Below are 14,802 nucleotides of genomic sequence, written 5' to 3' on the forward strand. Positions count from 1 at the left end.
TTCCACTTTATTTTTTGAATCCATGTCTTCAAACTCTTAACATTTTTCGATTCGACGTCGTCAGCAGCTGCCCACTCGCGGTTATGCAATGTTGCCACAACTATTTGACGTAAATGTCAATTCCAGTGAAATTGTTTATAATTTTAAATTTTCAGCAACTTAAATAGTTCAAAATCCAATCGCGAGTTGTCTTATAATGCAACCAAATAAAAATGAATATTTTATATGTTCGTATAATTTTCTTGGAAAAAAGTTTTATTGCCACGGTGCTGGGGGAATTGTTTCAACCTGGCATCTCTACCAATTTTCTTTGCATTTTCCTTATTTTCAAGTTAATTGAATCATATTAATTAATTAAACAGGTGGACCTGAACACATTCATATTGCGATTGTTTCACAAAAACTGAAATCCACCGATTCAAATAAGGGAATTGTTTTCTGTCTGGAAACGTTTCAATTTAGTTTGAAACAAGAAGAGCTTATTTTAAACGACACAATTTCCATATTATTTATGACTAAGAGACAATTGTCTTAAATCCTGAATTATGACTTCATTTGTGCATCGGGGATAATGCGTCATCATAACGTTAATAAAATAATTATCCAACGACCTAACTAAATATATCCGGTACCGATTGTTTATGTAATAGATTTGTAGATTTACTTGAAGGGTCAAATATCGCGCTGGGATCCTGAAAGGACAACATCGTGGAATAATATTGACGGAAATCGATGCATTCGTCTAAACAAAAATCCCCTGGAATATCCCTGAGCGTTTTTAATTTCCCACATGAAATCCTTCTGTTTAACTATTCGTATTTGTTCTTAAAAACCAATCTGGCGGCGGCGCGCATGTCCCAACTTTGAGCTGAATCTACAGATAGTCATTCAGTAAGGGCGCGCTCTTTCCTCCTGAAAAGTTGCCTCGCATCCGTTACCACCAAGAACGTGCGTGCACGCATACATTTTCACTGGCCAAAACAAAGAAAAAACACCCCCTGAACTGGACACCACTTGTCGCTGCCGCTAACAGCTCCGCACAAAATGCCGAAACTTTCACCGTCTCAAGATGTAATCCTGTTGGACGCGAGCGTTTGGTAAGATGGGCGAGGAAGTTTACGATGAAGACTCCAAGGGCAACGTCAGTGTGTTGAACGAGACTTTGGACGTTTACAATAACGACACGGTTCCTCCGGAAATACTCTTCCAGCAGAACTTGACGGTCATTCTGGTGTACAGTGCTCTGTTCGTCGTCGCCGCTGTCGGAAACTTGACCGTTTTTATTTCGCTCTTTCGCTCGAGGCACCGGAAGTCCAGGATAAGCTTGATGATTCGCCATCTTGCCATTGCGGATTTGATTGTCACTTTTATCATGATTCCCATCGAGGTAAGCGACTTGGAAACTTTTCCTACGGCTAGGTTATTGCGCCACCTGTGGACGAATCTTCCTCCGGAAAGTCGTCCATCAAAGATTTATACAGCAATTTTCGTACGACAGCTTCAAAGGAGGTTCTCTCACAATGCATTTAATTGGAATTGAGTGTCATAAAGTAGCGGCGGCTTACCGGCTCCTTAATTTCTATTAGGAAAGCGACGTCTCAGTCAGGTCTTCGCTGTATCAGAGAAAATTTCACAAGGAACCAAATAATTGTTCTTTCCGTTTTCTTTTCAGTCGTAGCTTTATTTAGTGTTTTATTCGTGAAATATTCAAGACACTGGATTTCTTAACGCCATTATTAAATTACGCCACCGGAAAAACCGTCGATGCGTGAATTTCGCAAAATTTGGAATTAGTACTGTTGAAAAAATTGACCCAAATTGAGTATGCGATTTCAGATGATGAGAAATCTTGTCTGTGCGCTGAAAATTTAATAACACTTGAGAGATTAAAGCCTCGATCGTGTGTCGTACATGAGATCAACTTTCGTGCTCTTGCAGAACAAGTGAAATATTATCAGCTGCCTTATGAGATTTTTCAGGCGTCAAAAATCGTCATCCCCTCACTCTACCACCAAATTTAGTTGGTGTTACGTTGAAAGTTTTATTATGAAGATCAAGGTTTCCACAAAAATGCGTTTTTCGAGATGAAACATCTTAATCATTATGAAATATTAGAGGATGAGCAACTGTTCCAGTTGTAAGATTAATTCAGGAAAGATATTCAACGGGAGAACGAATAAACACGTATCAATGAAGCTGTAAAGTGTCGGAATATTCTGAGAGGAAAATGCTGTCAGAAAATTCCATCTGTCGATACAACAAACAAGGTTCGTGTTTCTGAAGTGTTTGAAAACACACCTGATGTGACTTATTGATGTGACGCCGGTTAGCATCGAAAATAGCTTTAATAGCGTCACGGTTATTAGCAAAAATTAATTATTCCACGTGGACGGTCGACGGAGTAGTGAGCATTACTCCGGTCCTGGAGGCTCTCTTTTAATCTCGTTATTGCAGGTCATTAATTCCGCTGTAAGACTAATATCGCTCACTGACTCGCGATCTTTGCTCCACTTGCAAATTTTATCGTCCTTTCGTCGTGGTTACAATGAATTAACAGAAGTTAAAACCAAAAAAGTTTATCAGCTATGAGCAGTTCTGAATTTGGGCAGTAATTTAAAACAGATTAACCACAATCCAATTTATAAAGGACAAGTTTTAAATTTAATCTGACTTTAACGGTGTTACAAAAAAATTACCCGGCGCATCCACCATTTTTGCAAAATTTCTCATTGCAATTTTCTCAGCTAATAATGTTAGAGATCGAGGCAGGCGCTCTTTGCATTCACTGCGTCGCAACTGAATCTAAAAAAAAAACAACAAGAATTTTGAAATTGGAACACTTACTCAAATACCTGCTGAGATATTGCAATTTTTGTTGGAAGAAAATATCTAGGCTCCATTGTTCTTGCAAAAATTATATTTATTGTTTTCTCTGCAATTATTTGATATCCAGTCATGCGATTTATTTTGTCTTTTTTCTTTTGCAAAAATCTTGCCGCCGCCCCCATTTTTTAAAACTCAATCGGTAGTTTTCTCAATTATTAAAATAAAGTTATTGCATTCGATTTGGCACAAATAAATCTATAAAGAGTATTTTCCAGATTTGTCTTAATTAAAACTGTAATAGAGATGTCGGTAAGTTTCGTCCAAAAATGTCCACCATATTTGAAAAAATATTTAAAATTTCCACAGCTAATACTAAAAATATGGTACGGTTTGCTGCATTAATGAATCTTTAAAAATAGTTTTTAGATTAGATCTAGCTCAAAGGAGAACGGAGATATCGTTATTTTTGTTTTCAAAAAACCCCGGCGCCTCCACCATTTTTGCCAAACATTATATTTGTAGTTTTCTAGGTTAGTCCTAAAGATAGAGTCATGCAGTTTTCTGCATTCAATTTGTCCCAGCAAAATCTAAAAAATGTAGTTTTTAGTTCTATTCTAGTTTCGAAGATTATCTAGCAATGGTTAGTTTTATTTGAAAAAAATCCCAGCTCTTTCACCATTCTTGCAAAACAGATCTATAGTTTTCTCAATTATTTTATTATAGCCTTTTCCGTTTCACCGTACTGGTCTATCAGGTACCTTGCGCGGTCGGCTTGTTTATTCCTCTCTTTTTTTCCCTTATCTGCGGCGGGGCTCCGGGGTACTTTCCCCGGCCACCCACGCCCACCCTCTCTTCTCCTTTTTCCTTTCAAAACAACACAACACGAAATACAACACAAACATCCATGGGAGGCCCATCTGGCCTGGGATTTGAACCCTGCTGACCTCGCGGTGGTGTCGGAAGAGTGTCGCTTTTCCTTCCACCACCCTACCGTCAGCCCCTGAAACACATACACACACATCCATGGCCCGGCGGAGGTTCCTTCCTTGGAAAAAATCCTCCCCCTTCGGTGAGATTCGAACCCACTAGCGCCGGGACCGCGACCTCGGAGCACTGTCTCCGACAGCCATGCGGCCACCGAGCATCATGTAGTTTTTACATCCGATTTGTCACAAATAAATGTAAGAGAAGTAGCTTTTAGATTTGACTTAGCTAAAACAATAAGCGAGATGTCGTTTCTATTGGTGAAAAAATTGCACCTTTGCAAAACGTTATATTTATCTACAATTTTCTCAGTTAATACTAGAAACGCAATCATATGGTTCATTGCATTCGATTCGTTACAAGTGAATCTATAAAAAAAACACTTTTTAAATTAGATTTATCTCTAGCGGTAATCAAGATATTGTGGTTGTTCTTGAATATCCCGGCGCCTCCACCATTTTTCAATACATATATCTACATTTTTCTCATCAATTACAAGAGATAGACTCGTACAATGTTTTAAATTAGATTCCTCACAATTGCATCTATAAAACACAGTTTACAGATGTCGTTTTGCTCAAGCGGTCCCAGAGATATCGTTATTTTTGTCGAAAAAGCGTCTCTTCGCCTCTCTCCATCAATGCAACACTACAAAAGCAATTATTCCACGTGGGTAGCCTGAGAATTATTTATACCAGTTTTTTATTAATCAAGTAATTTCAAGTCTTGATCTTTGCTTCATTAGGAGATGATTCACATTTTACAGTCTTTTCACAGCACTTCCTACTCGTAACAGAAATTACGCAAGTTGCAACGAATATAATTCTATCTCCGGGAGCGGTAATCCATTTAGAAAAATGCATGCTGTTTTAAACGCATTTGAAACTTTACGGCTTTGAACAGTTGGAACTTTGTGTAGTAATTTCCAACAGTTCAGTGAAAATGTTAATGCAACCGCTAATTGTTAAGATAAATGGATAAAATGTGGTCGAGTAAAAGCGGTTAGCTTTACAGTGTTAGAAATGCTTTGTTTAACAATTTCGGGAATTTATCTATTTGCAGCGGTGTAGTTTGGTAGTGTTTACCAATATCAACACACAAACAACTTCACTCTGTTATTTGCCACAATAATGAGATGTTCTCTTTCGAGTTTTATTTACTAAACAGACCGCTGCGGAAAATAAACATTTCATTTGAAAAAACGAAATGTCCTGATTCATCGAAGAAAAATTTATTTAAACATTCAACTACATACTTTTAATCACGTTTTTGATGAATTTTCTTTGTCTTTGAAAAGACTTAGGCTGTGCTAAATTTTATTAAGATAACAGGATTATTTAATGAAGAAATTTATCTTATTCAAAGAGAGTGGAGGTTGTTAGTATTCATTCGTTCGCTCCAGGTCTTAATTATCCACCACCTACTGTGAGTGTTGTTAATCAGTCATAAACTCCAAAGGGTCGTAGATTTTTCACGTCAAAGATTGTACAAAAACCAACCAGCGTGCGAAATATGTACGCTCTGGGGATTCTTCGGCTTGTTAATCAAAATCAAAAATAATCGGAATCAATGAAGGGTCAAATATTGTTTATCTTAATACTAATATGGAATGTTCCGTTCTGGCCTCAGGCTGCTGCAAACATCCGGATTTGTAAAATTGAAAATAAACAACGGAAGTGATAATCAGGAATCGTACTTAGGCGATGTTGTGGTACACCTCACCTCCACTAATTACATTTGTGAAATATGTGAAATTGGAGATGAAAAAATTTAATTGGAAAGTGACCAACGCATTTGCTCGGGGTGACTGAGCTAAAGAATTCTCGGTACAAGTTCGTAGTTCGGAAAGATAATCACGAAAGTGGATGCAAAACTGTTTGCTCAGGTGTTTGCTTAAAACTGCAACACAGCCACGAGCGCATTCATTTTTACTTCGGTGATTTTATGTTGCTCCAATTTATCGACAAGCGCGTTTGATGAAAATTCTTCATCTTTCATATCTGACGGGTTCCTCGTCGAGAAGCAGATAAAGAGCCAATAAAAAATCAAACGCGGTAATCCTCAGACGCATTTTCATCGTACTATTTCCGTATTATCCCGCCCTCAAATATGTTACCATTCTGAATGAGCATAAATTCTTTAAATTTCAAAAGGAGACATGAAACCGCCCAGAGCAGTTCAAATGTAAAATCAACAAGAGATTCATTTTAATGCACATTCTTAAGAATCTTCAGAATATTTCCGGTGTTTTAGACACGAACAACTTCTCCTGTAAAGTGGCTTTCATAAGCAAGATCGGTCCATTTGCCTTGATGTGTTTGGCGATTGTCGCTTATGCACAACAAGGAAGTACACAAATGGGGACCACTTACTGAATCCGTTAATCCAGTAACCCTTCTTGCGTTATTCTAATCCAGACGTGCCAGGATTTTGATGCGAATAATAACGCAGAGTGCGCAGATATTACCTGAAAATGTGGTAACATAACATCAGTGATAATATTTGCAATTGGTCAACACAAATAGAGGTATTTAAGCTGTAATAAGGTTATTGCAGTAATTAGCAAAATAGGGAGTTAGCTTTGCGTTGAAGACATTTATAAAGGTAGTTGTGACGTTTACTTCTTGTCTACACTGTACGATAACGTATGACAAAGCGTAGTCAACGTGGAGTGAATATTCCAACAATCTCTTAGTTGCGCCGGGGCACAATTCTGTTCTAATTATTCACGCAGATTAATTGGTTCCAGAATATGGAAACGTTCACTTCCCGGCAAGTTTCGACCATTTTGAATGTGGTGGTAATGGTCGCTTTACCCAGATGAAAATGCATGAGATTTATTACCCATCCGATTAAGAATAACAAGGTTTGTTCGGTGAATAAAATTTGGAAAGTGTCAAAAACATCAACGAAAATTTATTGGTGGGATTGAGGAACAATTCGCAGGTGTTCATCGAAGTGTCTGAAGCAGCAAATGGAAAATTTGTTTGTGCTTTGTAAAATTAAGAACATTTGAAGTTACCGAGATAAATTTGTATTTCAAACCTCTCGAAGTTGCGTGGGTTGAAGCAATTTTTCCAGTTTGAAGTAAACATAATATACTGTGGAGAGTTTTAAAATAATTTTTCCATGTACTTTTGAATCACAATTAACCTTCATAAAAAATCGATAGGCATGTTGTAGACACTTGAAGAAAAGTATGTGTCGGTCGGCGGAGAATGCATTTGGAAACGGCAACGACGCAGAAATTATTGTAAGAGGAATTCTTACTTTGTCAATCTATCTCTCGCTACTGAATGGCAAAACCATTTGACAAAAAATGCGGACTCAAAAAAATGTCGATAGAAATGTGTCCATTTTGTGCGCAATTTAAAGTCACATTTTGCTTGAACAGTTTCACAAACTTTTAACGACGCACGGATTAAAGGATGGGAATGGACAATTTATAAATTTAGATCGTGACCGTTGCTAAAAATAAGTGTTGGAGGTGGGGTGAGGGGCTGCGGGAAAGACGGCAAGATTTATGCTAAAAAATTCTGTTGTTTTGTTATGCGGACAAAGAAAGTTGAGGTTTGACAAAATACCTCCCAGAGAAACAACGGTGAACCGGAAATTACAACGCATTTTTGGTGCAGTTCTCATATTTCGCCTGGTTTAGAGAAAATAATTCTGTCGTAAATTTTAGTTAAAAAATTTCAAGCGCCTCCACCATTAAAAAATTAACGGTAGTAGTCACAATTATTAAAGAAGGGAGGAGAACAAATAAACCTATAAAGAGTACCTTTTAGATTTCACTTAACTAAAACAGTAATAAAGATATCGCTAGTTTTCGTTTAAAAATGTCCCGGCGCATCCACCATTTTTGAAAAATATTTAATTTAATTTCCACAGTTAATACTAGAAACATGCTCATGTGATTTACTGCATTCGATTCGTCACAAATGAGTCTATAAAAAATTGTTTTCTAATTAGATCTAGCTCAAACAATATCGGAGATATCGCTATTTTTGTTTTCAAAAACCCGGCGCCTCCACCATTTTTGCGAAGCAATGTTTTGTAGTTTTCTCGGTTAGTGCTGACGATAGAGTCATGCGGTTTTCTGCAGTCGCTTCGCCACAATTAAATCTAAGAAATGCACTTTTTAGCATTAGCCTAGCTCCCACGATTACCGAGTTATCGTTGTTTTTATTGAAAAAGAATCCTACCTGGTTTAACCGGTCGAGAAATATCGTTACCTCTATTAAAAAATATTCTGGCGTCTCATTATTTGGGAAAATTATTTCCCTAACTAACCCTACGGCTCGTAATTTATACAACACACAACAAATTTTCCCTCTGAATCAGTTAATCATCATTCAAAAATGTGAAGAGGAATATTCACGTCGGGCTGATTTATGATGATTTGCCGCGGAAAGATCAAACGCTCTGAAAACAAACAAAAAATGTTCGTGCAGAATGTGTGTGTTTCATTAATCCGATAATACCGTAAACATAATCGTCTAAAAATTGTGCTAATGTACAAAATACGGGCTTCATAATGTTATCATGTGGCAACGCTGTACTACACTGCACAAAGAGTAAACTAAATTTGATACTTACACAAAGATATATGAAAGTTTAAAGTAAAATAACAAATAGAGAAGGGTGGGTTCGAGAAACTATATCATAAATAAAAGTTTCTCATAAATATTACATATCGTGTTAGCTCGGTGTATGCAACTTTGAAATAATAATTAGTTTTTAGTAACAATTAACTTTCAAAATGTTACGTTTGGATAATGGAAAATCATTAGCACTCAAGCCAGCTCCTATAGGCTTATACACTTGTGAATTATTGTTGTGAAATCTGGTATTATAAACTGTAAATACTATCCCACCTCCATCCGGCGGCACGGCAATTTTGCCGGAGTACATACACTATTACGGATATTACTATCAAGTAATAGTGCAGTGCTTATCAACATAATTACCGGCGTCTCGCCTCCGCATTTTGACTTTGTTGTGTATTATGTTCTGTGTCAATGTTAAGGAACTTCCTCACGATGTGACATGAGTATAATAATATACCTTTTTGAATTTCAACTACCAATGTGTTATCTAAATCCAGAATTTTTAAATTTTTAAAAAGAGATTGCGGTACTATTCCCGTTGCTGAAATTACAAGTGGTAAAATCGAAATTTTTTCTAAACACCAAAGATTTCTCATAGCAACGGACAGCTCTAAATATTTATTAATTTTTGTGTTATATGTCTGTGTTATATTATTATTATTATTATTGGCAACGTTAAAATATTAAGTTTAATAATTTATTTTTTGTTGTTGCTGATTTTTAGATAATGATTATGAAACCCATACATCTCATTTGTGCAGCTTAAAAAAATAAAAACAAAAGTTATAAAGTTTTGTAAAGTCAATAAAGTGATTGTGTACACGTTGTGGAAATGGATGATGAATGAAGAATGTATGTTCCTGATGATGTCCTGGAAGAGGCAAGTGCCACGAGGTACCAAATGTTGCCCCAAAAATCAAAATTATGCTATCAGAATGAATTGGAAAAATTTACACAATGGCAGACCGAGAAAAGGACCAAGAGTGGATTCTTCAGAAAGTTGCTAAGGACTGCATTAACGCAAAAGCAAGTTGCCGCAATAAAAGAGGTAACAAATAAAATAGACGATGATTTGAGGATGGTGGAATTTAACAACTGGAAAATAGATAAGTTACATACGTATACACATTGTAAAAATTGTAAAAAAGTCATGAATTGTTAATGTTATGATTAGTTATTATTTTCAATACAAATATACAAATTCTTTTTTATAAAATCGAATTTCAATTATGCGTGAGCGAAAGAGAATGAACGAAAGTGAAATCTTCACCCACTGGTAACCATGGATATGGACCCGCTTTCTAGAGTGGTATCGAACAAAAACATTTTTTCTCAGAGTGCTTTTCAAATGGAGATCTATGACAAAAAAGCGTGACGCACCCCTATCGGCGAATTACTGACGTGATCGCAACAATTAACCCTGTCGCACATATCCCACGCTCATTTATTTCATTGAATTCAACATCAATCACACCACACGAGGAACACAAAATGAAAGGATTCGCGAAAACAAGTTCACAATTTTCGTGCGTTAAAGACGTCTCCGTCTCATCAAATCCATATTTCATTTTAACCAATTCAAGATTCCACTTTCTTTAAATGCTGCTTTGTCACCGGATCCGGCTAAATACTCTAATAAAACTTTTCACTTGAGTTCGTCAGTACACCTGAAAGGAGAGCTTAGAGCAAGCTACACCGACAGAATTTTATCACTTATCGTGCGTCCCATTCATCTAAACTTCACGACCGATTTCGCGTTCGTTTAACTCTCCAATTAGAATTATGCGAGCAACACTTTTGGAGGCTTAGCCGACAGTTGATCTGTCTGTGATTTGTTGGAAATCTCTCGCTAACAAACGTTTCCTGGTGATCGTGGCCCTGCATTTCAATTCAAAGTTATGTGATAGCTCATCGAAATAGTAAATTTTCTATTTTGCACCTATAACACAGTCAGTATAATACTCAAACGGGTTTCGAAAAGGAGGTCTTTTCGATACGCGGTTTCAGGAACATTTACTTAAATTTTTAATGTTGGCAGTGACTCATAGTGAGTTGTTGCTAGGTGATCACTGCATTTCATGACACTTTAAATTCAAAACTTACAATTGTTCGTCTATTTACCAGTGTTACCAACCCTTATATTTGCCAAATATAATTTTCCTAGCATTATGTTTTGGACTTTTTTTAAATTTAAGGGGCAAAATAGAAAAAATATTGTATTATACTTGTTTTATAAGCCATTTTGTCGCACTTGTTTGCTTATAGCACTCGTCGCTGCGCTCCTCGTGCTCTAAAAAACGCGTGCGACAAAATGGTGTCTTATAAGACTCGTATAATAAATAACTATTATTATACGAGTTTTATAAGACACCATTTTGTCGCACGCGTTTTTTAGAAAACGAGGAGCGCAGAGAGGAGTGCTATAAAACAAGTGCGCACAAAATGGCTTAGAAAACGAGTGTAATACAATATTTTTTCTATTTTGTCCCTATTTTAAATTTTAAATTAACAAAGTTCAAAACACAATGCTAGAAAAATTATATTTGGCAAATATAAAGTGTTGGTAACACTGGTAACTAGACGAACAATTGCGAGTATCGTGAAGTGCAGTGATAAGTGCAGTGATCACGTAGCAACTACTCACTGTAAGTCACTACCAATTAAAAATTTAAGTAAATGTTCCTGAAACCGGTATCGAAAAGAACTTCTTTTCGAAACCCGTTTGACTGTAATACTGACTGTGCAAAATAGAAAAAAATATGTATCTGTGTGTACGAGATGCGCTCAAGATCAATCTTCGCCTGTTTGAGTCTTTGCCATCGAGGCTGCGGCGGATTTGAACTAGACTTCTTGTAAACAATGCACCCGACATCTGACATATTCCATAAATTTACATCCGCATGTAGTTTACTATTTAGGCGACAAATACTCGTAAGACGTGACATTCAGCGGCCATGATTAGACCCTAAGAACTCTTAAACAGCTCGTCTTATTTAATTTTTTTCCTCCCGAAAACTTTACCGAACATTGTTATGAGTTTCTCCACAAATTCGCAATTTGCAAACTTTTTATTTGATCTGCGTTGATAACACTCTAGTGAGAGTTTAAAGGTACCAACAAAAGGTTTGTTTGGATACATTGCTTGTTCACACGATTAGACAAATTCATTCTCAAGTAGTTCTCACGAAAACGAGTACATACATGTTGTTTCAGCTCGTCTCAATTTTCTCTTCATTTCGCACAAAACGTACAATTGATTTTTTGTAGAAACTAATGTGAATTTTTTATCTCTTCATGTTTAAGCCTGGAAACCTAAACTGAACTTCTTTCTTCAAGAATAATTTCGTTTCGGTACAACGTTAGTAGACTGTCGTCGAGAGGATTCGCTGTGATATTTTCCAATTCTACTTTACTTTTAGCTGACAGATTTATGTTTTTCTATCCATTGAAGGAGCGAACAATACACTGTAAATATTTATCAAATAGCTTTGTACTATTCACAAATCTTGTTGGCGACGGATTCTGCAAAACGCATGCCATATTTTTTTGTGTTTTTCATTACTGTTAAATCCTTTAAAAAAGTTACAAAGCTCTTCAACTGCAAAGTGCTTCTCTCCACTCCGTGGCGAAAGCACCACATAGATTTAAACTAAAGCTACCACAATTAGATGGACGAGAGGGAAAGGATTAACTTGGGTGATAATAATTACTTGAGCTGAATGCTCCAGCCGTGTTGTCATATTGTTGTCTGCTGCAGTGTTGTAATTTTTTTTTCTATTTTGCATCTACGAAGTGATTACGAAGCTCAATACGGTTTCATAATGACTTTTACTTTGATACAGTACATTTTAATATCCACTATACATATTTTAAAAGGTTTTGCTTTGGGTCTATATGAAAGCTATTACGACATGCATTTTGGGTGCTATCATAGAAATTTGCGTAGGTATCGAAACAGACTAGTGCAATTTACTTTTTCAAGGTTGGCATGACGAAACTGAAATGCCAAAATAAACGTCAAAACAAAACAAATTTTAATTTAAGTTGTTGCTTCCGTGGAATATACTCGTACAATTGTTGCAAACATTAAACGTGTCTTGGGCAGTTAGACTAATCCATGGTATAAATTGCTGTCCACAAAATTGTTTAAACGGTGCAAAGTAGAAAAAATAGTGTATGATATCCCTCCTCGCAAGCTCGTCGTGCCCTAAACCCGTGCGTGCTACAAAATGCGTCTTATAAGACTCGTATGTACGTATCATAATGTACTATTATAGCTTTAGGAAAAAGAAAAATGAACACATTTTAATTATGCCAACAAAGACTAACACAGGCCCATTCACATCCGGGCCCCAGAACTTTCATCCCTTTGTCCCCTCCCTACGACCTTGTCGCCAACACAGGAATTCGACAGAAGCACGCAGGAAATTTGACGGTGGCGTTTCGGATTTCCACTCCACTGAAAAATTCACGACCTTTCCGACAGTAAACACTAAATAATCGAGGCGCGTCTGCTTTTTAGACAATGACACTGCATCAACCATGCAAATTGATCGATTCCGGTAAACCTGATTCGCACCGCTTTTTCGTGAAACTAGATATGCACTTAATTATGCAATTGCACGTTCTGATTCCGATTGAAAACTTGTTGAAAAACGCAAATCTGATAAACTGTGAATCTTTTTGCCACAACTGTAACTCTCATACCCCGATTCCCACATAAAAAAATTCGGGAGCATTCTCATTAAAAAGTGGGCGTTGATGTGGTAAGAGTGGTTCAATGCTCGATAATCGAGAATGGAAATAAATTTCAATAATTTTCGCCCGACAACAAACACCACTGGCGTTCAATAAATTACAATATATTTTTCTGATGGGAAAAGGTCACTAGTGTAACGGTCACATAATTTTTGCCCTTTTCGCATTTCCACCGGAAACACATATTGACGACTTGTCGCCAGGATTATTGTCAGTTACAAATCACAGATTATATTAGGTCGGACCTATTTCTACGCTCAACATGTGCCATGAATTTATTATAGTGGTGTAGTTATATTTGGGATGTTTACAAGATTCTGGAAATATTATCTTTGCCGAATCCTCATCCATCTTGATGTTAGCATTCGCCTAGAGACAGTAACGCGATTTCCCTTTAACGTAACACACTTATACGAAAATCCTGTAAGCATAAAATAACAAGGCAAACGATAGTGTCAAAGATAGGGCCCGAAATAACAAAACTGGATCAAAAGCGGAGTAGTATTCTTCACCTAGTTGACACAAATTTAATTACTCAGGGTGATAAATTCTGCCAAGCTCTAAATCAACTGGGTTAATCGAAAGTAAAACAAATTTAAAAATCGCGAATAAATTACATCAGGGGGTGGCGCAAAGTAAAATGATGCAGTCTGCGGAAGCATTAATTTCGGCATAATGCTAATTTTGTTTATTTGAATTTTACGCTCCAAAGTACTGCCAAAGTGAACATGACTGAAGCCCAATGAACCGAAAATTCGTCTCATTATTATGTATTTTATATAGGGCGCCCCAAGATTATTATCAATGTAGTTGGCAGATCCGAATTTAATTTATTCACACCTCGACATCACTCGCTTCCTTGTTGGGGAACAAATAAATCTGGACAGAAGCTTCCTGTGTTTCTTCAGTCTGAAATGAAAAATTGACGCAAGCTGCTGTGTCATCATCCGTCTCGTTATTAGCCCAGAATGTTGACATCAATATTCCAAACGCGATTTTGACGATGCTCGATTCTCTTAATCCCGCGGGGCATAATATATCTATTTTTGAAACGGGTTCATCCTCAATATTTAAATATAGAAAATTACCATAAACATCTGTGAATTTCAAATTCGACGAGAACATTTAATTTTCAAATTAAGAGAAGGGAGAGAAATTATCTCGTTGAAAAATTGTGAATGGATGACGTGTTCGTACTCGTTTCCTCTTACACGAGTCTTAAAATAAGAGTAATGACTCTCGACATCAGCTTCGCAAGACCGATATTTTGACGTAATCCGATTAGAGTTTGCGGAAAGTTCTCCCTTCAAAAATTTTATTTTACACCCCTTTAGTGTATCCAACGATGCAGCCAATATTATCTGCACACTTACGTAAATTACAAATATAAATAATAAAATATCGACACTTCCCATCCACATCTATGATGATGGATGACACTGGAGCATATTGTTCCCTACACAGGATGCTTTATTATTTATGTTACTCTCCGGAACACTGTTTTACAAAAAAAAAAAACTCTTCATGAATATTGAACCGTTAATAAAAAATACAGCATTTTAAATTTACACTGTGTTCTATTTCTCTATTGTTTATTTTGAGGAGAGTTTTCATGTAAAGCTTG

The 14,802-nt window shown here is 36.6% G+C and overlaps 1 protein-coding gene across 2 annotated transcripts in view; it reads left to right on the top strand.

Annotated features, from left to right (window-relative positions):
- Positions 1–880: 880 nt before the first annotated feature.
- The window catches only part of LOC138135030 (adipokinetic hormone/corazonin-related peptide receptor variant I-like), a 56,255-nt gene continuing 42,333 nt past the window's right edge, over positions 881–14,802 (top strand). For both annotated transcript variants that reach the window (XM_069053666.1, XM_069053667.1), the window contains exon 1: positions 881–1,387. In XM_069053666.1, the coding sequence (XP_068909767.1) occupies positions 1,103–1,387 (285 nt within the window). In that variant the 5' untranslated portion in view covers positions 881–1,102. The remainder of the gene's footprint in view (positions 1,388–14,802) is intronic.

This window comes from Tenebrio molitor, chromosome 7 (genome assembly GCF_963966145.1).
Source record: "Tenebrio molitor chromosome 7, icTenMoli1.1, whole genome shotgun sequence".
NCBI lineage: Eukaryota > Metazoa > Arthropoda > Insecta > Coleoptera > Tenebrionidae > Tenebrio > Tenebrio molitor.